Source organism: Pantherophis guttatus, chromosome 2, assembly GCF_059756535.1.
Source record: "Pantherophis guttatus breed Tessera chromosome 2, ASM5975653v1, whole genome shotgun sequence".
Taxonomy (NCBI): Eukaryota; Metazoa; Chordata; class Lepidosauria; order Squamata; family Colubridae; genus Pantherophis; species Pantherophis guttatus.
Genome location: NC_142064.1, coordinates 24,724,042 through 24,747,915, shown reverse-complemented (window position 1 = coordinate 24,747,915; position 23,874 = coordinate 24,724,042). Strand labels below are relative to the sequence as shown.

At 42.7% G+C, this 23,874-nt stretch overlaps 1 protein-coding gene and 1 long non-coding RNA gene across 2 annotated transcripts; one reads left to right on the top strand and one right to left on the bottom strand.

Annotated features, from left to right (window-relative positions):
• Positions 1-1,616: 1,616 nt before the first annotated feature.
• LOC117679103 (uncharacterized) lies at positions 1,617-3,792 on the bottom strand. Its single transcript, XR_004595279.3, has 2 exons — positions 3,725-3,792; positions 1,617-2,272 (listed from the first exon to the last, which is right to left on the bottom strand). It is a non-coding gene; the product is annotated as an uncharacterized LOC117679103 (long non-coding RNA).
• A 68-nt stretch (positions 3,793-3,860) lies between these two features.
• On the top strand, positions 3,861-22,352 carry TMEM267 (transmembrane protein 267). Its single transcript, XM_034440831.3, has 3 exons — positions 3,861-3,934; positions 7,705-8,150; positions 11,298-22,352. Exons 2-3 carry the CDS (start codon positions 7,827-7,829, stop codon positions 11,631-11,633), a joined length of 660 nt encoding a protein of 219 aa, XP_034296722.1. The 5' UTR covers positions 3,861-3,934; positions 7,705-7,826; the 3' UTR covers positions 11,634-22,352.
• Positions 22,353-23,874: the final 1,522 nt, after the last annotated feature.

Here is a 23,874-nt window from a genome sequence, read left to right as displayed (position 1 = left end):
CTTTTCTGTATCAGAGTTGTTTCTTTGGTGATACCAAGCACAGATTGGAAAGTGAGTGTTCTACATTTAAAAGCAAACCTTGAATGAGGCTGCGTTTTAGCATTAAGCCATTTACTCACCTGTTTGTTTGTTTATTCATCAAATTTCTATACCCGTGATGGCAAACCTATGGCACAGGTGCCACAGCTGGCACACAGAGCCCTCTCTGTGGGCACATGAGCCATCACCTAGCTCAGCTCTATCGCGCATGCTTGCCTCCCGCCGGCCAGCTGATTTTCAGGATGCGCTGGGGGTGGGCCACATGTGGGAGATAGGTGGGCAGGGGGTCATGCGCGAGGGATGCAGCCCCCCCCGGCCCATTTTTCGGCCCAGGAGGCTGCAGGGAGGCCTGCTAGGCCCAAAATGAGGCAGGGGGTCACATGCGCATGCGTGGCGGGACATGGGGAGTCGGGGTCATGCATGCATGTGCAAGGGGGGCACATTGCATTATGGGCACAGCACGAGCTTTCGGTACACGACAAGAAAAAGGTTAGCCATCACTGTTCTATACTGTTCATATCACTTAAGTGACTGGGTGGTTTACGAATTTTTATTTTATTTATTTATTTATTGCAATTTATATGCCGCCTTTCTCCCTAGGGACTCAAGGCGGCTTACAAAATGACAACTTCAATACAAATCACAATACAATACCAAATTAAAATCAGTAACCCAATTAAAAAATGATTTAAAATTATACCAGTGTACCCCCAAACGGATCAATTTAATTGGCGGAAGAGCCACGTCTTCAGTTCACGACGGAAGGAAAGAAGGTCGGGGGCTGTCCTGAGCTCAGTGGGCAATCCATTCCAGAGGGTCGGGGCAAATAAAATAAATAAAAACCATGAAAAGTGACATAATTAAAAACAGTACTAAAGACATAGTTAAGAGTTACAGAAATTAAAAAAGTGAAATAAGATTAAAAACTAGAGGGAGCACTCTCCAGCCACTAACCATCCCCAAGCTTGCATGTCACTCTTAGACCCCCATGTCAGGTCTTTTTGGAAGGCCAGGAGAGTGGGAGCCTGCCTCCCCTCTGGGGACAAGATGTTACATAGGGCAGCGTCAACAACAGAGGAGAGACTTTTCCTTTAGCCAATGAGACCCACAACATAACCTCCCTGCTTGGTCAGGTGAGATGAGTCGAAATAGGGGGAAAGTATTTGTTGGTAGTTACAAGAAACACACAGATTTTATTTTATATTAGGAAACATCCTTAGGATATAAGCATTTCAATGAGTGTTATATTTAAGACTTAATAGGTTGGTGGGCTTTTTTCTTAAATAAACTGAACTATAAATTCCTGAACTATAAATGTTTTAAATAAATATCGAAATAGGAGCAAAACCTTATTTATGGCATGTGCCTTTATTAATGTAGAATTCACTTTCCACTGTAAATTAGGTGAGATGGGTGAGGTGGAAAATGGATAGATGGATAGATAGATAGATAGATAGATAGATAGATAGATAGATAGATAGATAGATAGATAGATAGATAGAGAAAACCTATTGGGAAATTAGATTAAAATTAAATATAAAAAAGATCTAATTAATCATAACAGATACAAAAAGAAGTGATAATGAAAGTATTTAATTAACTTCTGTTAAGATCAACCATCAACATAAAGAAATCAGCAGTCAAGAAATACCTCACAGACGATCACTCAGTACAGCAGCCATGAAGGCCTTAAGAGAAAATATTCAGATGCCAGAATATATCTAAACCTACAAAGGCAGAATTGTTTTGGAAATGGTTTTCCCTGTGACTACGGTAGCGAAACTTGGGCTTTGAAGAAGCAGAATAGGAAAATATAAAAGTTTTTGAACATGAACAACCAAAGAAACCATAAATTGGCAAAACAAACTGAACCCAAAGTTCTCATTGAAGACACAACTGACTACCTTCACATTATCCTACTTCAGACATCTGAAGACTTTGCTCTCTTGAGAAGTCTGTCATGCTGGCAAAGGTGGGAGGAAAGAGTAGAGGATGGCTAGCAACAAGGTGGATAGGTGCATGGTTGGAGTAGCTGAAACATGGGGAAAAGTGTATGTGGTTGCTAAAAGTCTTAATCAGTCAATCAGGTCCCAGACCATGGTGCATACTGTCTTTGTCAAATAGCCTCTGGTCTCAGATGGTACAACATGTTTTCTGGTGGATCTAAGCAGAGTCAGGCTGGATTAGTCCCTGGATGGGAGACCACAAGGAAATCCCAGGGTTGCAAGTTTGCCTTGAAAATAAAAGAAAAAAAACCTTTACATCCTGTTAGAAGGCTGTGCCAAACCCCTTCAATAATATTGCCAAGAAGAGTGCGTGAAAATTTCCATCTAAGAATCTCGAATCTCTATATCTGGTTGTTTGTTTAAAGTCACTTTTTCATAAAATGAAAAACAAAGCCCAACAGACTTAACAGGGAGTATCCCTTTTATTTCCCAGGCCTTTAAAAACACCATGCCTCCCACGTACGACTGTAACTTGGTTGCTTGTATCCTTATGATTTATATTGTTTCCTAGTATGTTTTTTTTTTTATTGCAAAAGTTTTACAATTACATTTTCACCCCTTTTTTCACCCCCCCACCTTCCTCCCCAAACTTCCCGTCCTCCCTAACCCTCCCTAACCCTCCCCCCCCAGACTTCCCTATTATGTACTCATAACTAATAACACTGATATATATACCTGAACCCATCCCTCCCCCTATATAATTTTCCCTCTTTATCTCTTTACATTAAGATATTTCTAATACATTGTTTTCAAATAAAAGCTATTTGATACTTTCTAGTTTGGTATTTGTTCTGAACATATTCTATCCACCTTTTCCATTCCCATTCATAAGTCTCTTGTGAACAATCTTTTAAATATGCTGAAATCTTCGCCATCTCTGCAAAACTGGCCATCTTCAAAGTCCATTCCTCGATAGTAGGCAAAGCTTCATTCTTCCAATATTTACCTATCAACAATCTTGCTGCTGTTATCATATACAATATTAATTTTATTTCACCCCGTGTAAAACCCTTAACTATACCCAATAAAAACAATTGTGGAGAAAATTGAATTTTTTTCTTCAAAACATTCTGCATGACCCACCATATTTTTATCCAAAAAGCCTTAACTTTCCTACAGGTCCACCAAACATGATAATACGTAGCATCCAAGCATTCGACTGTAACTTGGTTGCTTGTATCCTTATGATTTATATTGTTTCCTAGTATGTTTTGATCGCTTACTTGTACCCTATGACTATCATTAAGTGTCGTACCTTATAATTCTTGACGAATGTATTTTTTCTTTTTATGTACACTGAGAGCATATGCACCAAAGACAAATTCCTTGAGTGTCCAATCACATTTGGCCAATAAGGAATTCTATTCTATTCTATTCTATTCTATTCTATTCTATTCTATTCTATTCTATTCTTCTATTCTATTCTATTCTATTCTACTCTACTCTACTCTACTCTACTCTACACTACACTAATTTTATTCTCTCCTCTCCTCTCCTCTCCTCTCCTGTATTGCGTTGTGTTGCATTATATTATATTATATTATATTATATTATATTATATTATATTATATTATATTATATTATATTATATTATATTATATTATATTATATTATATTATATTATATTATATTATATTATATTATTATATTATGTATTACACTACATTACATTACATTACATTTTCAGCTAGTCCCAACTTGCCGCACAGATGCTGATGCCAGCTGGTGGGGATGGGGAAACACCAACGATGGAGGCGGGGGGGGGGGGGGGAAGAAGGAGGTGGATGGGCGGGGCTTATTATCTCCGCAGCCCGGTGGCCGTCCCAGAACGCTCCGCGCGCGCGTGGCCGTTGCTGATGAATGGGCGCCTCGGCTCGTGCTGGTGGGAGGTAAGCGAAGCGAAGGGGGGGAGGGGCAGAGGGGGCCGCCGTGTGTGGGGGGGGGGGCGGCAAAGAACGGGCCCTCAAAAAAAAAATCCCCTGAAGAGCCGGGCAATCCGGAAGGGCTGGGGAAGAAGCAGGTGACATCGGAGGAGCGCCTCGTGGGCGAGAGGGAGGGAAAGATGCGAGGAGCACCGTCAATGTGGAGCTCGGCTCTTCCCTTCCCGTGGGTGACAGCGGGGTTGGTGGGGGGGCGGGGGTGTCCATGCCTTCTTTTTTTTCCAGGCAGAAATTCCACAGGGGAAGTCAGCGTCAAGAGAGCGCAGAAAGACGGGCAGTGGTCAGCCATGGCTATGAAGTCTTCTCCCCCCCCCACCACCCCATGCCGCCTCCATCCCTGCATCTTCGGCACTTGGATAGTAGCCTGGCCCGGCTGAGCCTCCAGTGTGGACCCCGGCTGGGCCGTTCTGGCAGGCGAGGCCTGTGAGGAAAGGATGATTAAGGCTTTGTGGCGTTAATTGTTTATATCTTAGGGCAGGGGTCTTCAACCTTGGCAACTTGAAGCCTGGCGGACTTCAACTCCCAGAATTCCCCAGCCAGCAAAGCTGGCTGGGGAATTCTGGGAGTTGAAGTCCGCCAGGCTTCAAAGTTGCCAAGGTTGGAGACCCTTGTTTTAGGGGGAACATGGGAGCAGCAGCCAGCCGGCTTTCATGGATTCGGTTTAATCTCCGGGGCTAAATCGTAGATGCAGCAAGGTGGAAAGGAGACAGGGATCTCTGGGGAGCTGGATTAGATTGGAAGGCTTTTTGTGTGTGTGTGTGTAAAGGCAAAATTAAAAATCCCTTGAATGGTTCCCACAAAAGCTACCTGGACAAATAATCATAAAGTCACAGGAGTCCAGCTTGGCTCAAAGAATGCAGTAAATCGACAGAATAATGAATCAGTGGAAGGACTGGCCTCCAGAAGTTGTGAATGCTCCAAGCTTTTTTTAAAGAAGAGATTGGACAACCAATTTATCTGAAATAGTATAGGCCTTTCCTGCCAGAGAAGAAAGTTGGACTAGAAGACCTCCGAGGTCTCTTCCCACGCTGTTATTTCTGTTATAAATATTTGCCCGGCAAATATTTCTTGGATTTCAATTCACAGCCAGCGTGGGAATGGGTGAGATGGGATATGCAACATGGGGAAGGCAGTAGGATGAGTGCTTCCAGCATAAGTGAAATGATGTTTAATTCTGCTGTGGATTCCTACCTCACCTTCCCTCCTGTCAAATTTTAGATGATGGGCGTCATAAGTTCTCAAACTCATTATTTGTATTGTGTAAAGCAGTGTTTTTCCAAACTTGACAGGTTTATGATATGTGGATTTCAACTCCCAGAATTGAAATCCACATAAGGGAATTGATATCTTAAAGTTTGAAAAACACTTGCATAAAGTGTCATGTATGATGATTACTATGAAGTTAATCAATGGATAAGAGTAACATTGAAGGAAAGGGAAGCTACCAACAGCAGAAATTGAGAAAAGTTAACATGTAACATGAACTGGAAAATAAATTTGGGGAGGTATTGTATATAGATTAAGACACTGATATAAACAGTCATGATGAAAGAGAATTACTTTTTAAATTTAAAAGCAATAAAACTATTGCATAGGAGTAGAAAAAATACAGATGTAAATTGATTTAGTGCGTAGAAATAAAGGGAGCAAAAAACAGGAATATGTCTTAAGTGGGATGTTAAAACAATAACAATAATAAGATTGGGTTTTAAGGTAGATCACAGATTATATATATATAGCAGTAATTATATAACTAAACACAATTAAGAGGAGAGGTAAAAAGGAAGATTGGAAAGAGTAGAATAGCCATACAAATAAGTCCACACATTTGGGGGGGGGGGGAGTAAGTTTGCAAGTAATTTTTTCTGGTTTCAGTCATAAAAAAATTCAAAATGCTATATTTTAAACATGTTTATCCTTGCATACCATCCTGTAGATATTTACAGCTTCTATAATATCTCCGGTTTAGTCTATGCCACTGTTAGACAGCAACAGGTATCTAAAGTAGTTACAAAACTTTTTTTAAAAAATCAGCATAGCAGAATATCACAACTAGAAATATGAACATAAGTTGCAACTTTTATTATATTGTGAGTGATTGCTCTGTAGTAAAACATACTTTTTAGTTAGGCTGTTATCCTAACAGTTATCAGGTACGCTGTGTATTTGAAGTATAGTGTTAAGCTTACCTTGGGGATGTTCATTTGCCATAGTTCTTAAATTTATATGCATTATTTTTCTTTTTCCACTAAAACACAATTCTTTTGAAAGCTAGAACAGGCCAAACTATTATCAGAAGATTACAGTACTGAATTCACTATGGAATTGCATTTATAAAATTAAATTACTAAAGCAAGATATAATCTGGCCTACTTGAAAATCAAGACCAGGAAGCAAATATGTTAAAATTTTACTCTCAGATAAAAATACTTAATGTTACAGTCATAATAGCCACTGTTTAAACTATGACTATAAAGACAAAGTCTCTATGAATAAATTAGTAAGCTTGGCTTTTTAAATGTTTTATGTAATAGCTAGCAATTTAGTGTATCTATTTTATCTTACGAATTTATACAAAAATCACAATTATAAATAGCATAGAATTGATTGACTCTCAGTTGAGAGTGCTATAAGATGAGGTGCAGGAAATCAGCTCTGAATAAGAAGTAACATATTAGATTGTACTGCTCTGTAATGCTGATTTTTAGAGTGTCATGTTTCCTGCTGTTGCTGTTTCCCCTTAAATATAAAAATTTGTGTGACAATCTAAATCAGATTTAGTTCCATGATCTAAATGGATCTTTAATCACTTTTTTCTATGTAATATATCAAATTTCCTCACCAAAGCACAAACAAAGCAGCCCTTCATTTTTAAATCTTTACTTTTGCCATATTCTCTAGACTTATAATTTTCTAATGATTGCCAAATGAACCCTCCAGAATGGCTGATGAAAATGGATATATCTTTTAGCCTATCTGTCAGAGAAGAGCAACTATAATTATTTTAATATAATCATCCGATGCTAATTGCAGAATAAAATCAAGTTTCAAAATCATTTCATCCTGAAATGTAGTTTGTACCCAGCATTCAGAAAGTATCATCCCATTTTGTGACAAGGACTGGGTAATGTGAATATTGACATTATAAACATGTTATAGAATTAACAAGCACATATTAAATATAATTCAATAACGATAGCTTAATGTTACTTTAATAATTATAATTATTGTTTCTTTTATAACTAGTCCTGTAATTCTGTTTAAGAATTGATCAGCATACGTTGTATTTATATGTTCCAGAGCATAATTGAAAAGTGCTTTTTTTCTTTCTTCTTAAGATAAATTTATCAAATGTAAATGCTATTGTAAGTGTAAGTATATATAACCATATGTTCTTTTGCTAGAGAAGAAAGTTAAGACAAACAAACATTAAAGATATTTAAAAGGGCTTAAGAGAGAAAAGTAGAATAAAAATGAGAAAAGATATAAAGGGGTTCTTGGTGCTCTCTGAGCTTGTTTTCTTGCAGACATTTCATTACCAACTTTTGAAAATAATATAATTGCCTACTTTGAAAATAGTGCAGTGATGTCAAAATGTGAAAAATGTTACAATCTGTGCATCCAGGGTACAGGGTTTTCTTTATATGGGACAGTGACCTAAAATGTGTTTACAGAGATAATTAATTCACTGATTTCTCTTATGTTTTTGTTTATTTAAGGAAGAAGAGTGTCAGAATTGGTAAGGCTTCTCATTAAGTTTCTTTGTGGTAATTACAGAATGCCTGAAGATTTTACAGACAATGGGCTGTATGTACCCTGATGAGATTTTGTGCATGGAGACATGTTGCTTGCTATGGCATCTGAGACTGAAAAAGCCAATGCTCTTCTCCAATCGTTCAGCACAGCGTCTGTTATTTCAAGTCTAGGACTGGGGATTTTCTGCTATTTAGCAGATAGACTTCTGCAATTTTCTTTCATTCAGCAAACTTACTGGCTGCGGGCATTGTCCGATAATATGGTGCATGGTATTATAGGACTGTGGTCATGGGCAATAGTGATTGGACTCAAGAAAAAAAGTGACTTTACAGAAGTAATTTTAGCTGGTTTCCTCTCCTCCGTGATTGATATGGATCACTTTATTCTAGCTGGCTCCCTTTCGCTAAAGGTAAGCAAAACTTAAGTTTATTTGCCTGAAATTTCTAAAGGATTTATGAGTAAATAAATCTGAAGAGACTTTAAGGAATGTAAGTGTTGCAAAAAATATTTAAAACTATTTATATTAAAATCATGACTTCAAGTTTTAGTAAATCTATTTAGTAGACTTCTAAATTACAACTTTTATTGTATAATAAAAGTATTATTTTGTGTGGGCCACCCTGATGTGACACCTTCTTGCCTGCGCTGAATTTGATTAAAAAGAAATTTGGGCAGCTTTTCATGCTGTTTGCTGTCCAAAGTTACGGAGTAATTTACATTTAATTGAAACACTCATTACTAATCGCTCATTTAATCACTATTGATAGACATACAAAGTTTGATACTAGCCTGACTCTATTGGATGTGTTTGCTATGAAAAGAAATAGCACAGTTTATCTAATCCCAGAGGCAGATCTTCCCAGGTTTTCTTAAAGGAAATTCAGGAGTTTAATATTTGTTTCATGGAGAGCACACATTAGCCTTGACTAGTTTTCAGAGTAGTTTATTGAATAGTCTGGTTCAGTCATAATGCTAAGTGATGGTTAGGATACCACATTGGTTGGCTTCACATAAAACACATTATGCTTTATTTATTTATTAGATTTTTATCCTGCCTTAGTACATTATGTGGAGAAATCCATGGGTGAACAAACAATAAAAAAATTCACAGTGAAATTGGGGGCAGGGGACAGCCATAAAGGATTTTCTCCAGAACTATTTTCATTACCACCTATATTTAAACTGGAGAGGATGAAAGCTCATTGTTTATCAGCTCTTTCCATCTCTTAGTTGAATGCCACAACTAAAAAAAAATGGAAAGAAGTTTTCTAAAAAATGGTGGGGATATTAAGACTGAAAATCAATGAATACAGTCCAGTCTAATTGTTTAGAAAAACTATGCATTGTGTTGTTTCTGTGCTAAGTGATGCCCTTGTCCTTATTTGACCTTAAACACCTTGGTGTAGTGTTGTGGTTGGCAGGTTGGTTGGTTCCTTAGCTAAGGAGGGGAAAACTAGCATGACATCAGATATAAGGACTATAATCAACTAAGCATAATCCTCTGACAATGCTGCTCTGTTTGTCCCGTTCCACACACTTCAAATATTTCAAGATCCTTGGAATAATAGCAAGGTTTGTTGTGCTGTTTAATAGACAGGTTGACCAACCAGAAATCAGGTTTAATATTCAGGCTTTTTAATCTTGTAATTTCCATATGTAAAAATATATTGTTATCATAAAATTATAGTTTATTAAAAATGCCTGATACAGAATTATAACTGAGGTCTGCCCGGTTAAAATACAATTGAAAGAATTTACTTTAAAATTTCATCACAAGAAGATTTAGTTTCTGGTTTGTGTTCCCTCTTTTTGGATGGTGTATTAAGAAGAAAATATATATTTGGAATAAAGATTACCATCACAGAACAGAGTGACATAATTTAGCATTCAATTTTGATATATTTTTTTAAGATCTGCCTTCTAACATTTTAAAACAGGTAACAATCAGATTGTTTTATCACATGTTTTTCCAGTAGATGGCATACTTGAAAAAGAATTTATATGTACTGATTTTACATGCAGGATTTCTAATTCTCATTTAACTCTTATTTACAAACTTTGATTCAGTAGGATTAACATTGTATTTAAGTGACTTGGTTTTTTAAATTTGATAGATGGAAGCACTGAAGGCTTATCCATTCATTGTGGTCATCATAATTTATACTTCTCATTTCTGGTTCACATAAAGCTACGAACTACAGGTCAAACAGACTAAATATAGTAGTTGCCTTATTTCATAGAGGAAAATATCCATCTGGTCTAGAACTGAGGCTTTAAGTACTATCTGTTTTTAAAACCCAGGAGGAGCAAGTTTTTAATATGCTCAATTAGATGTCCTCATTTTTTGCTCTTTTAATAATCCAGGGCATGTTTTTGACCATCAATATTAAACATTGATCAGAAATAATGCAACAAAAGTAATAATTGAGATCTTTGTGTATAGTAAAAAAATGAATATTTCCTGTAGTAGGGGTATAACAACTAATTTTTGTGCATGTGTGTGTTTTTAGATACACCTTTAGTTGAGGAACTCTGCTCAGCATCCCTCCTAAATTTGCCCACAATGGCAACCCTATGAGGTAGACTGGCCTGAGAGATTGTGACTAATTCAAAGACACACAGATAGCTTTCATGGGAAATATGGATCTTGGATCTCCCAATAGGAGTCAACACCTGAACCACTTCTCCATACATTTCTCTATTGTCTGAAGTTCAAGTTGCAATAATATTGCTAAAGAGGATAGTTATAAACAACTCAGAATCTTACTTTTTATGTGGTTGTGATAACAAATTCTCTTCAAAAAGGCCTTAGTCAACCTACACATATGCGAACAATACTGTTTTATTTAATCAGATATTAGTAACCTACATACAAACAATTTTGGCTGAAGTTGGGAAATAGGATTATTTATAAATGATTTCAAATAGGTACTGTCATTGGCAACTTTAAAGTGAAAGATTTTATTTTTGTTCATTTAGAATTGGCATTTTCTACTTCACTAATTCCCAAGTCTGTCAGAAAAATGTAGAGTTAGAACGTTTTGCCAAAATAAGAAAGTCTATAATTGATATTGCTTATCGCTCCCTTGTTCCCAGTTCTCCAGCCAAATAAATTTTTTAAATGAATAGTAGTTCCAGGGCTAGCAACCAGAGAATGTGTCTAAGCCAGGGGTGGGTTCTATTTACCTTTACTACTGGTTTGCAACAGGAGTACATGCGCAGATCATCCATGATGGCAGGTGGATGGAGCCTCCCTCCACTTTTACTACCGGTTCGCAAGAACCAGACCGAACCGGGAGGAACCCACCACTGGTCCAAGCTATCAATTAAATGGACTGCATTTACCAAAACGTAGAATAGCAGCAAATACTGGAACATACAAAGCATTAAATATAAAAATCCTAATACTTTCTGACTTGTGTGTTGATTTTAGTCAAAATGCAAATCAACTAAGTTGGTGCAATTGTTATATATCTTTTTTCCCCTTAAAAAACAGTATGTTTTTTCCTTTCCAATTCAAGCTAGGATTGTACCTTTTTTTTCCCCTCCCTCTCAGGCTGCCCTGACTCTTCCACAAAGACCGTTTCTTCACTGTTCTACTGTGATCCCAGTTGTGTGCCTGATGTTAAAGTTTGTTATGCATCTTCTCAAGCTGAAGGATTCCTGGTGCTTTCTTCCCTGGATGATGTTTATCTCCTGGACTTCGCATCATGTTCGAGATGGAATACGCCACGGCCTGTGGATCTGCCCCTTTGGAAAGACGGTTCCCTTGCCTTACTGGCTTTATGTGGCGGTCACCACAACTTTACCTCATCTCTGTTCTTTTCTTTTGTATTTAACCGGAACAAGAGAACTGATGTCGATAAAACATGGGATTCGTATTGATGTGTAAAGATATTGAAGAAGCTTCTGTTCTTGAAAATATTTTTTTTTCCTGATTATTGAATTAGGTCAAAATTGATGTTACATAGCCTAATGAAACAATGTTGATTTCCTGCGATCACCACTGCACAAGGTACTGTGGGACTGGTAGGGGACAATTTATTTATTGGTAGCTCCTTTTTTTTAGATTTTAGTATTATCTGTTTTTGTTAAGTGTCTGTAAATAGATGCTGGTCCCAATCATTGTTTTTCTTGCCTGAATCTAGTGGCTAAAACCCCTTTTAATAAATGGATTCTAGTTTCAGAAAGCAAACAAAATATATTTCCTCCGATTCGGCATCTGTTTAACATCAGGACCAAAGGGCTTAATGTATAGGAGCTGTTACTGTAGATTTCTAGGCAGCTGACGCTCTCTGCTTCTGCTTCCCTTGAAAGATGGAGAAAAAAATGGATAAAATGCTATCTGTCTCAGCATTACTTAGATGTTCTCCTATATCTTCTGCTTTAGGTATTTACCATAGATATTGTCAGCTGTATCTGCACCATTTTGAATATATGAACAACATCACCGATAAAAAGTTTAAAATTCAACACTGATGTTATTTAGGAAAATATAATAGTAGTGACACTGCACTTTATTAAGAGATGGCAAGTAATAGGGGCCTTTGGAGTTAATGCCAGCTCCCTAAAAATCTATATTTTGGTAGGGTTGTGCAAAGTATTCAGAAGAAATTCTTTCCCAACAGGTAGGTATACAAAAGAAGGGATTTTTAAACAAAAAAAATCATGAAAGCAGCCAAATGTTTTGCAAGGCTTGTACATCAAAAGCTAAGGTATCTCTGTGTGTCTATGTATGTGTATGCACAGACAATACTACCGTGTTTCCCTGAAAATACGACCCCTGAAAATAAGTCAGTCCTAGCTTGATTTTTACACCTGTCCAATATAAGCCCTGCTCCCCCCAAAATAAGCCCTGATTAAGACCCCACCCACTCCAGGGTGCACGGGTAAAAATTAAGCGAGGGTGGGGATGGGGGGATGGAGCTGCCCTACTACTTACCTTTTGACAGTTGCAGCCAGGCCTCGCACATTCCGACACCTGCCTTGCTGGCCTATTTCTTCTGCAGCCAGCAAGGCTTTCCTGAAGGCCTCTGCAGCCGATAACAGAGCTCCGGATCGATTTGGAGCTCTGTTATTGGCTGCACAAGCTTTCAGGAAAGCCTTGCCTGCCACAGAAGAAGTTCCTGAAGGCCTGTGACAGCGAAAAGGACACTGGGGGCGATGCACGCAAGTGAGGTGAATCACATGTGGACGACATCCCCCCCCCCCCCGAAAACAAGACCTAGTGCCTTTTTTGGTGCCAAAAATATAAGAGGGTCTTATTTTCAGGAAAACACAGTAACAGTGGGACCCCCTCAAAGGAAAGTGTCTGGGCATGCAAATGCATGCTGAGAAGGGGCGTTGGTCCTGAGACGCACCTTCTCGTTGGGTGGAGACAGCAGCCAGGATGGGGTATGCTCATCTATTCAGATTGATGGACTGAGTCTGTCAAAGTCGTTTAGTCCCGCCCTTGTTGCTAGGGGCTTCCAGCTTTTGGCGAAGACGAAGAAACAGACTCGTCCTGTGGGACAGAGAAAGAGAGAAAGGTAAGAGGCATAGAAACCAGACTGGCGAAGGGAGGGTCTGGCTGCTGTCTCTACCCAATGAGAAGGTGCGTCTCAGGTAGGACCAAGGCCCTTCTCCATTGTGGGTGGAGACAGCAGCCAGGATGGGACATACCCAAGTTCACTGTCCCTAAGTCTGGGGGGGACCAGTCTGGTCCTGAGAGACCTCCGTAGTGTAAACCTGTTGTAACACTTGACACCCAAAGGCGGCATCCGCTGAAGCGAACTTGTCCAGTTTGTAGTGCTGGATGAATGGGGAAGGCAAGGTCCATGTTGCCGCCCTGCATATCTCAGATAAAGAGGCTTGCGTGGCTCAGGCTACCGACATAGCCACACTGCAGGTCGAATGAGCAGTCAAATATGGGGTTTAGGCAGGGAATATAGTTCATAGGCCGTGGCGATCGTTTGGCGGATCCAGCGTCCGATGGTCAACAACGACACTTTGCAACCTAGGGAAACTGGCAAAAATGACACAAAGAGGGATTCGGTCCTGCGGATGTTAGCAGTTCGCTTAATGTACAGATGCAGCGCCCTCATAAGGTCTAGAGTATGCCACCGCTGCTCCAGAGGGTGAGCAGGCCGAGGACAGAAGTTAGGAAGGATAAATTCCTGCATGCGGTGGAACGTTGTATTGACCTTTGGAACAAATGTCAGGTCGAGGCGGAGAACCATTGGATCCACGTGGAGTACACAGAGGTCACAATGAGTAGAAAGCGCTGCAATCTCCGAGATGCGGCGGGCCAAGGTAATGGCCACCAGGAAGGCGACCTTACACGATAGCAGACGGAGGCTAGCCGTCCGCAAGGGCTCGTACGGGGAACCCGTAAGCGAGTTCAGAACAATCGAAAGGTCCCAAGTTGGGTACCTAAGCAGTACAGGAGGACACAAATTGGTAGCTCCTTGCAGAAAACGAATCAGAGGGTGTTGAATCAATGATTCCAAAGAGCCACAGGTAAGTATCGATGAGATCGCCGTCACCTGTCTGTGCAAGGTATTGGGAGAGAGACCCTTGGATAGACCTTCCTGGAGGAAAACCAGGATATTGACAATGGAAGCCTGAAGGGCTTGCACCCCATTCTGGTCACACCATGTACAAAAGGCCTGCCAGGTGGCCGAGTAAATGCGGTCTGTAGAAGGCCTCCGCGAAGCCTGGATTGTTCGGATAATATCCGCTGGGATGTTGGCTCCCCTTAAGGTGCACCGCTCAATCTCCAACCGGTCAGATTGAGCCATGGGAGGTCTGGATGACATAGAGCCCCCCATGTCAGGACATCCGCCCGTTGAGGAATACACCAAGGTAGGGCGACAGATAAAGAAACTAGGTCCGCAAACTAAGGCCTGCGAGGCCAATGAGGGGCCAGGAGAATCACTTCCGCTCGTTCCAAGATCAGTTTGCGTATGACCTGCGAAAGGAGAGAGATTGGCAGGAAGACATACAGAAGACCCGTCGGCCATGGGGACAGAAGAGCATCGGTGGCCTCCGTGCGAGGCAATGGATACCATGCGAAGAAACGCGGGAGTTGTGCATTCAACTGTGTCGCAAACAGATTGACCTCCGGTGTGCCAAAATGGAGCGTCAGGTCCTTGAATATCTGTGGTTGCAGGCGCCACTCTGCATGGTCCAAACGTTGACGGGTCAGCCAGTCTGCTTGAATGTTGGCCACTCCGGAGATGTGCTCCGCTTTCAAGGAGCTGAGATGACGTTCCTGTCGAGCGTCAAACAGCACTCGACACCATGTCCATGGATGGCGAAAGACAGCAGCCGGCCAGGGGGGGGTTGGTGCAGGCGCGGAAGGGGCACAGGGTGATGGTGAGGGGATTTAACGTTGCGAATAGGACCATACGCCGCACAGGTGCTTAGCGGGGTTCGCGAGGGGCGCCAGGACGGCGCGGCGGGCAAGCAGCGGCAGCGCCGGAGAGGGACGGCCAAGGAGACGAGGCGGAGATGACGTCAGAAGTACGCGCCCGGAGGTGAGCAGCGGGAGTTTTAAACGCGCCCCAGCTGCTCAGCTTTGGCTTGCGCTATAAAAAGCATTGCTGGAAATAACTGATAGCCGCGTTTTTGACTTTTTATGTGCATTCCGGTTTCCTGGAAAAGCCGTTGTCACTGATTAAACTGAGTTACCTTGCTGAATCCCAGTGTGTCTCGTGGTTTGGTGAACACGGTCTACCGGAGGCCGAGAGGAAAGCGCGGCTCACAACCCCCTCGTAGACGGCCACACTGGAGCAGCGCCATGGTGGAGGGGGTCTCTGCGGACGCGCTGCCTGAGGAGTTGGAGGAGGAGGCTGCAGAGGACACCGTCATTGAGGCGCGCGACCTGGCTGAGCAACCAGTGGTGCGTCCAAAACAATGGGACCCACCAAAAGAGACAACGGTAGAGCCCCGAACGGAGGGAGGTCTCGAGGAGACGCATGGCCTCGGGGTGGCGGCTCCTACTGGGTCCGAAACATGGTGGCATAGTTCGGCCCTGACAGGCACACGAGTGCAGACCCCTCCATATACTGGCACCCAATTCCAGGGCTGGAGAGAACGTAAATGGGTCGATGAGGACAATGGTGAATGGAGCTACTCCACCGGCCCGGGAGCAACCATGATGGACATATTACGAGACAGGTTCGGTGAGGCCAGTTTCCGTGACGCGCCTTCTTGGCAGCCCTGGGCGCCCAGCACCGAGCCAATGGGGACCTGGCAGGGGAGCACACTTGAAAGCAGGCTGCGTATCGCTAGTCCCAAATTTAAGCTTGAACAGCGGACGAGCCGAGCCAGTACAGTACAGGCTTCTTTCGATGGGACGTCGGAGAAGGTGGCGTTATTCCTCAGTCAGGTGATCAGCCACATGGACTTGTATGGCAAGTTATATCCCTCACAATGGTCCATGGTAGTAGATGTGACAGCAGTGCTCACAGGTGAGGCTGCAGACTGGGTTACAGATTTACACAGTGAGCACGCTCGTGAATTGACGGACCATGGCCTATTCTTGGAGGCATTACGGGCCCGGTTCAAGGACGAGACCCGGACCCAGGTGATCGAAGGGGAGCTCGTGGGGCTGAGGCAACGGGGACGCCCAGCAAAGGACTATGTTAAGGAATTCCGGGGCTTAGCCGGAAAGTTACGGTCATGGCCAGAACGCCTCCTTATCCACCAGTTTCAAACGGGGTTAGACAGAGAAATACGTCAAGCTTGCGTGTACCGTGGACTAGGGCCCCGTCTGTCAGAATGGTACAAGGCGGCTGTTGCTTTGGATGTTGGTCTTTGAGAATTCAGGCCCCGGGGGGTGGGTCAGATCCAACAAAAACGTGGTCCTATCGGACAACCGAAGGAGAAGGCTTTTTCCAGACTACCCCCCTTCATAGGAGGGGGGGTTGGAGAGACAGGGAGACGCCCGTTCCGCTGTTTTCGATGTAACCAGGAAGGGCATAGGGCGGCTGAATGCCCCCTGCCGCCGCCAAGGGTATCCACTCCAAGGCCGCAGGGACTGAGCACCGGACCAAATGAGAGACCCGGACGTACACCGGAGTGGTTTAGAGCAGCAGCTCACGTCTCCCTATCACAGCTAACGCTACAGTCCGGTGGGAGTGGTTCACCTGGGACAGCTTGTGTTCCTGAGACCATGGGGACTAGCGAGGATGAGGAGGACATCCAGGATCCTATGGTAAGTGAGCCCATACATCCCTTTCTGATACCGATTGTACTACGGCACCCAACAACGAAACGCGAGTGTAACCAGAAGGCCTTAATTGATTCTGGGTGTACTAGATGCCTGATCCGCCGTACTGTGGCAGAGGGGTTAGGCCTCCAGATATTCACTTTACGCACCCCTATTAAATTCAAACAGGTGGACGGGACTATTCTTGGTGGACAACCAACCGCACATATAACCGAGCCAGTCATCCTAGAAGTAGGGGAACACCGCGAGTTTATTCGCTTCATAGTCATCACACAGATGGTCAAGCCTGTAATTCTCGGATTAGCATGGTTGGATAAATGGGAACCAACCATTTGGTGGGAAGGGGGATACCGCAAGCTACGGCTACCGGTAACAGTGGAGCAGTGTACAAGAACACAACATGAGGTGGAGCATGGGCAGCCATACCCCCGAGTGTATCAGGATCTTGCCCGAGTCTTTAGCGAAGACGAATGCGATGTACTGCCACCACATCGTGATACAGATTGTGGAATTGAATTAGTCCCCGGGGCGAAACTACCGAAACCGCGAATGTACTTGATGACGCCCAGGGAATTGGAAGAGTTAAGACAGTATATCGATAAGAACCTAGCATGAGGGTTGATATGCCCCAGTCGTTCTCGTCTGGCTGCTCCGGTTCTCCGTGAGAAGAAGGGCGGGGGACTCCGCTTATGCGTTGACTACCGGGGATTAAATGCTGTATGTGTCGAGCCGTTATACCCGCTTCTTTTAATAACCGACTTGTTAGCCACATTGACCACCGGGAAGATCTTCACCAAATTGGACCTTCGTGAGGCATACTATCGGGTACGAATACGCCCCGGTGACGAATGGAAGACTACCTTCAACAGTCCCCTGGGGAGCTATCATTTCCTGGTGATGACGTTCGGGTTGCAGGGGGCTCCTGCCGTTTTCATGCAACTAATCAATGGGATCTTGCATGATTATTTATATCGTGGGGTTTTGGTCTATTTGGATGATATTCTTATTTATTCAAACGCTGGAGGAACATATCCAACTTGTAAGACAGGTACTCACTAGATTGCTGGAGGCACGGCTGTTTGTTAAGCTCTCGAAATGTGAGTTCCATCGTAAGGAAATAGACTATCTGGGTTTCAGAATTACAGCCGCAGGAATACAAATGGACCCGAGGAAAGTAGAAGCTGTGTTAGGTTGGCAGGCCCCACGGACACGGAAACAATTACAAAGCTTCTTAGGTTTCGCGAATTTCTATCGACGATTCATTCCTTCTTTCACCAAGACGGCCCTACCGCTGACAAACTTATTGTGCACGAGAGGACTGTCACCTCCCGGAGTTAAACCCAGACCAGGGCATATACTGCCCTGGACCTTGACGTGCCAGGAGGCATTCGAGAACCTTAAGGGCTTATTTGCCAAGGAACCTATTCTGAAACATACAGACACGTCGCTACCATTTATCGTGCAGGTCGACTCTAGCGACGTGGCTGTGGGAGCCGTCCTCTTACAGAAAGACACAGTAGACGACCTGAGGCCCTGTGCATACAGATCACGATAATTCACGTTATCGGAAAGAAACTGGGCTATTTGGGAGAAAGAGGCTTTCGCCGTGAAGTGGGCACTGCAGACCTGGCGACATTTGTTGGAAGGCGGTAAGCACCCGTTCGAGGTCTGGACAGACCACAAAAACTTAGAAGCCCTCCAGACACCACGGAAATTATCCCCGAAACAAGTGAGATGGGCACAATACTTCCAACGTTTTCGTTTTACGTTGAAATACAAACCGGCAGGGAAAATGTTCCTAGCCGATGCCCTGTCCCGAATGCCGCAATATGGAAGTAAGAGAGTTAGCCCATTACAGGCTCTAATACCGTCAGTGCAAACGGAGACCTGTGCTGTCGGAAACCGGCAAGGTGATGATTGGTTTCCTATGTTCCAAAAAGTGTCAGCGTCCGATGAATGGCTACTCAACAACCGGTCAATACTGACCCACCGAAATGGGGTAGCATGGTGGGGAACCAAGTTATATGTCCCCGCTGCATTGAGGCAGCAGGTTTTGAAACAATGCCATGATATGAAAACCGCAGGGCAATTCGGTTTCCTAAAAACATTGCATTTGGCCAGACGACAATTCTGGTAGCCTAAAATGTGAAAAGAGATCGAAAACTATGTTCAAAAATGTCATATTTGTGCTCTCTCCAAACCAAGACCCGGAAAGTCGTTAGGACAGCTGCAGTCAGTAGCAGAACCCACAAGACCATGGGATGAGGTCTCGATGGACTTCATCGTAGACCTCCCAAACAGCAAAGGCTATACCATGATATGGACAGTCCTGGATCTTTTTTCAAAACAAGCGCATTTCGTCCCCTGTAAGGGACTACCCTCAGCACGACAATTAGTAAAACTATTCCTACAACATGTCTACCGTCTACATGGGGTACCAAGGCAAATTATATCAGATAGAGGGGTGCAGTTCACGGCCAGGTTTTGGAGGGGCTTTCTCCATGAAATCGGAGCCACTCAAGGATTGAGCTCTGCCTACCATCCCAGTACCAATGGTGCTGCAGAAAGAGCTAACGCTATGGTGGAGCGCTATCTACGCTCTTACGTGTCGTATCAGCAAAACGACTGGGCGGATCTGTTACCCTTTGCCGAAGCTGCTTATAACAATTCAGTCCACCGTAGCACAGGGTACGCTCCCTTCCAGGTTGTCATGGGGCGGGAATTTGCAGTCATCCCCGAGTTGGAACCCCACACTCCAACAGCTATGACCCCTCAGGACTGGTCCTATAACGTACAGAAAATATGGTCACAGGTGAAGGAAACCCTAGATAAGGCGTCACAAGAATATAAACAACAAGCAGATAAGAAACGAACTACCTGTCCGCCATTTAGAGTCGGAGACCAGGTATACCTCTCGACTAAATACCTACGTTTACGCCTACCAAGTCGAAAACTAGGCCCCAAATACATAGGCCCTTTCCCCATACTAAAGATCATAAACCCGGTAACTGTCAAGTTGAAACTACCCCCCTTACTAGGTAAAGTCCACCCGGTGTTTCATTCCAGTCTACTTAAACCAGTTAGTCACCCCTCTGTATCCCAAGAAGCCCCGGGACCGGTAAAAGGGTCGCATTATGAACTCGATGATATTATCGATTCCAGGTACCATAGAGGGCACTTGCAGTATTTAGTTAGGTGGAAAGGGTATCCCATTTCAGATGCATCCTGGGTTCCCTTAACCGATATAAACGCTCCAAGGTTGTTAAGGAAATATCATAGGCATAACCCCCAAAAACCACAACCGAAACCAAAACATAACCGATAACATATGTTTCTTTTCTGTCTCCCCTAGGCGGAGACCTGGTAGGGGGAGCCACCTGTCGAGCGTCAAACAGCACTCGACACCATGTCCATGGATGGCGAAAGACAGCAGCCGGCCAGGGGGGTTGGTGCGGGCGCGGAAGGGGCACAGGGTGATGGTGAGGGGATTTAACGTTGTGAATAGGACCATACGCCGCACGGGTGCTTAGCGGGGTTCGCGAGGGGCGCCAGGACGGCGCAGCGGGCAAGCAGCGGCAGCGCCGGAAAGGGACGGCCAAGGAGACGGGGCGGAGATGACATCAGAAGTACGCGCCCGGAAGTGAGCAGCAGGAGTTTTAAACGTGCCCCAGCTGCTCAGCTTTGGCTTGCGCTATAAAAAGCGTTGCTGGAAACAACTGATAGCCGCGTTTTTGACTTGTTATGTGCATTCCGGTTTCCTGGAAAAGCCGTTGTCACTGATTAAACTGAGTTACCTTGCTGAATCCCAGTGTGTCTCGTGGTTTGGTGAACACAGTCTACCGGAGGCCGAGAGTTCCGCCCAGAGGCCCAATTTCATGGCCAGCGACATAGGGACCTGGACCTTGTGCCCTCTAGCCGGTTGATATGAGCCTTTGCCGTAGTGTTGTCCGTAAGGATGAGAACATGAGAGCCTGAAATGAGGGTGAAATGCCCGAAGGGCCAAGAAAATCGGGTGCAACTCCAACCAATTGATCGGCCGTTAAGCCATGTTGCCGGTCCACGTGCCCTATGCTATCTGACCTTGGCAGTGGGCACCCCAGCCTTGAAGGCTGGCATCCGTCGTCACCACCACCCTCTGGGGCTCGAAAAACAGGCAACCTTCCAAGATGGCTGCAGACCTCCACCATCTGAGGGATAAACCAATTCCAAATCCAGTATCCATATCCAAATCCAAGAACCAGAAATCCAAACGTAGAGGTTGAGAATAGGAAAATAAGATAGAGACAGAATCCCACACGACTATCCATTCTGACAGACTGAGTCAAAAGCTGGAAGCCCCAAGCAACAAGGGCGGGACTAAACAACTTTGACAGACTCAGTCCATTCTGGACTGCTGTCCACCCCCATCCTGGCTGCTGTCTCCAACCCAATCCTGGCTGCTGTCTCCACCCCCATCCTGGCTGTTGTCTCCACCTACAATGGAGAATAATCAGGGACAGGTTTTAAAGCAGCTGCGTCTATATTGCAAAAGACGCAGCTGCCTTAGCAGTTTGAAGAGTGGTGCTTCATTCGTGTTCTCATGAATGACACAACATGCAAACTAATACTGACTTTTGAATATTTTGTACTGTCCTCCTTTATGCTTCTAATTTCTTAAGTACAAGTGAGATGAGATGTGGTAGATAAGTGGAATATTATGTAGTAACAGGCAGAATATTCTTTTTGCCACTTGCAGAGAGGTTGTTTAACATTCAGAACACTGGAGAGATATTCTGATTTTGAAATGAAATGATTTCCATTTTATAAAGAATATAAAATGGCTAAAATGAAGAATGTATTCTATTGCCTGTAACATTTTGGTGTGAACATAAATGCATTTGCTTTCAGGATTTTCACTGAAATCATAACGTAATTAACATTCCTGGAAGAGTTGGTGCCAATTAAAATATTTTCTGCTTTTATTGAATGTTAGTATTCCTTTCGATTTGCAAAAGAATATTGAAATGTGCAATATTGTAAACTATCAAGAACTTCTAAGCAATCCTGATAAATAGTTTCTAACAGAATAACAGAGTTGGAAGGTATTTTGGAGATCTTCTAATCTAACTCCCTGCTCAGGCAGGAGACTTTCAGACAAATGGTTGTCCAGTCTCTTCTTAAAAACCTCCAGTAATGGAGCAGCCACAACTGCTCATTGTCTTTTGTTGTTGTTTTGTTGCTTGCTTCTGTTGTCTTATGTATATACATGCACACATATTTGCTTGTCTTGAGAAATACATAAGAAAGTGGAATCAGGGACAGTAATTCAATATTATTGCGAATGTTTTCCAGTAATTCAATATTATTGCGAATGTTTTCCAATAATGCTCCTTTTGTATTAAAACTGCTTTAAATACCTGCTGTTGAAATATCCTTTCTTTCAACTCAAGGCAGCAAGTATATCTAATACAGGTAGTTCTTGACTTGTGGCCGGTCACTTAGCAAACTTTCCAAATTATGACGGACCCCAAAAATGAGATTTATGATCCAGATTCATAGTTCCATAGGCCTCCCCTCCTGCAGTCACATGACCCAATTTGGGCAATTAGCATTCAGACCACATTTATGGCTGTCTGGAGTGCTACATGCTCACATGACCACAATTTACGACATTTTCATCAGAAACTCTGATTTACTTCCAGTTTCCAGCAAAAACTGCCCCAGAGTGCTGCCCCATGCTTAACAGCCAGCATGTTCACTTAATGATTGCCATGTTTGCTTAATGACCTCTGGGGGGAAAAAAGTAAAATAGGGCATGGTCTCTTCACCCAACTTAGCAATCATAATTATGGGCTTAATTATAGTTGTAAGTTGAGAGCACTTTCTATTTACACCTGCCTCTTGCTTTCCCCATAACTATCCATGAAGTGGGTTGGACTGAGAGAGAGACAACCAAAGATTTCATAGGTTTCATTTGTTCTCTCTCCCACACATCACATATTAACAATAGGAAATTGCATCAAACAAAACATGTTTTGTCCTAAATGAAAGAAATTAGACCAACTCAGAATACTCCATTAGAACAATTCAAGTTTTATTACATTTTAGGTGCACACTTAAAAACTCTTAATATATAATATTAAGAATTAGCTGAAGTGTAGGCAGAACCATTATTTTGAACAAACTGATTTACAGGGAAAATCTTGTCAGTGTGTGTTTCTTATGCCATAAATTATCTGCTTAAAAAACTGAAGGGAACAATGTTATTTAGCAAAAGTTTCAAGTACATTGTGTTTTGAATGAATACATTTCAAGAAAATTTTAATAATTTCATCACAAGGAACAATGGGAAGTTGAAATAACTTTTACTTCCTTGTTTTTTTGACCTACATAATATAGTAATCCATACTAAATGCTACCTACTGTGTAACTTGCAGGAAAAATGGCCAAGGGTATTTTTTTTTAAAAAAAATCAAGCATTTCCAGTTTGCATAGCATAGCTATCAAGATAAAGAAACAACATAACAATTTCTTCCCATGCACATGAACAGAATAATGACAGCAACAGTACTGTACACTCTTTTGTTTAACTGGCTTTGGCTAATGCCCTTTCAAGTCCATAGACGGCAGGATTCTTTTTTCAATGAGATAATTGAAAGTATTGAAACACTGAGAACATGGAATCAATGGTACCCTTTTGACCCAAGTTTAGAAAAGCATAGAGGCAAAACTTTTGAGCACCAATTTATTTTTACCCCAAAACTCCTGGCACTCAAATTTGAACCTGGAATATTTTGTGATTTATGAATTGTCGGTGAATTCTATTAAATTCTACCAGTGTCTTTAACATGTGACCTTGTTCCCGAAAATGTCTTTTTTGATTCACGTTACATTTTAGGTCCACACTTATAAACTCTTAGGATGTAATGTAAGCATTATC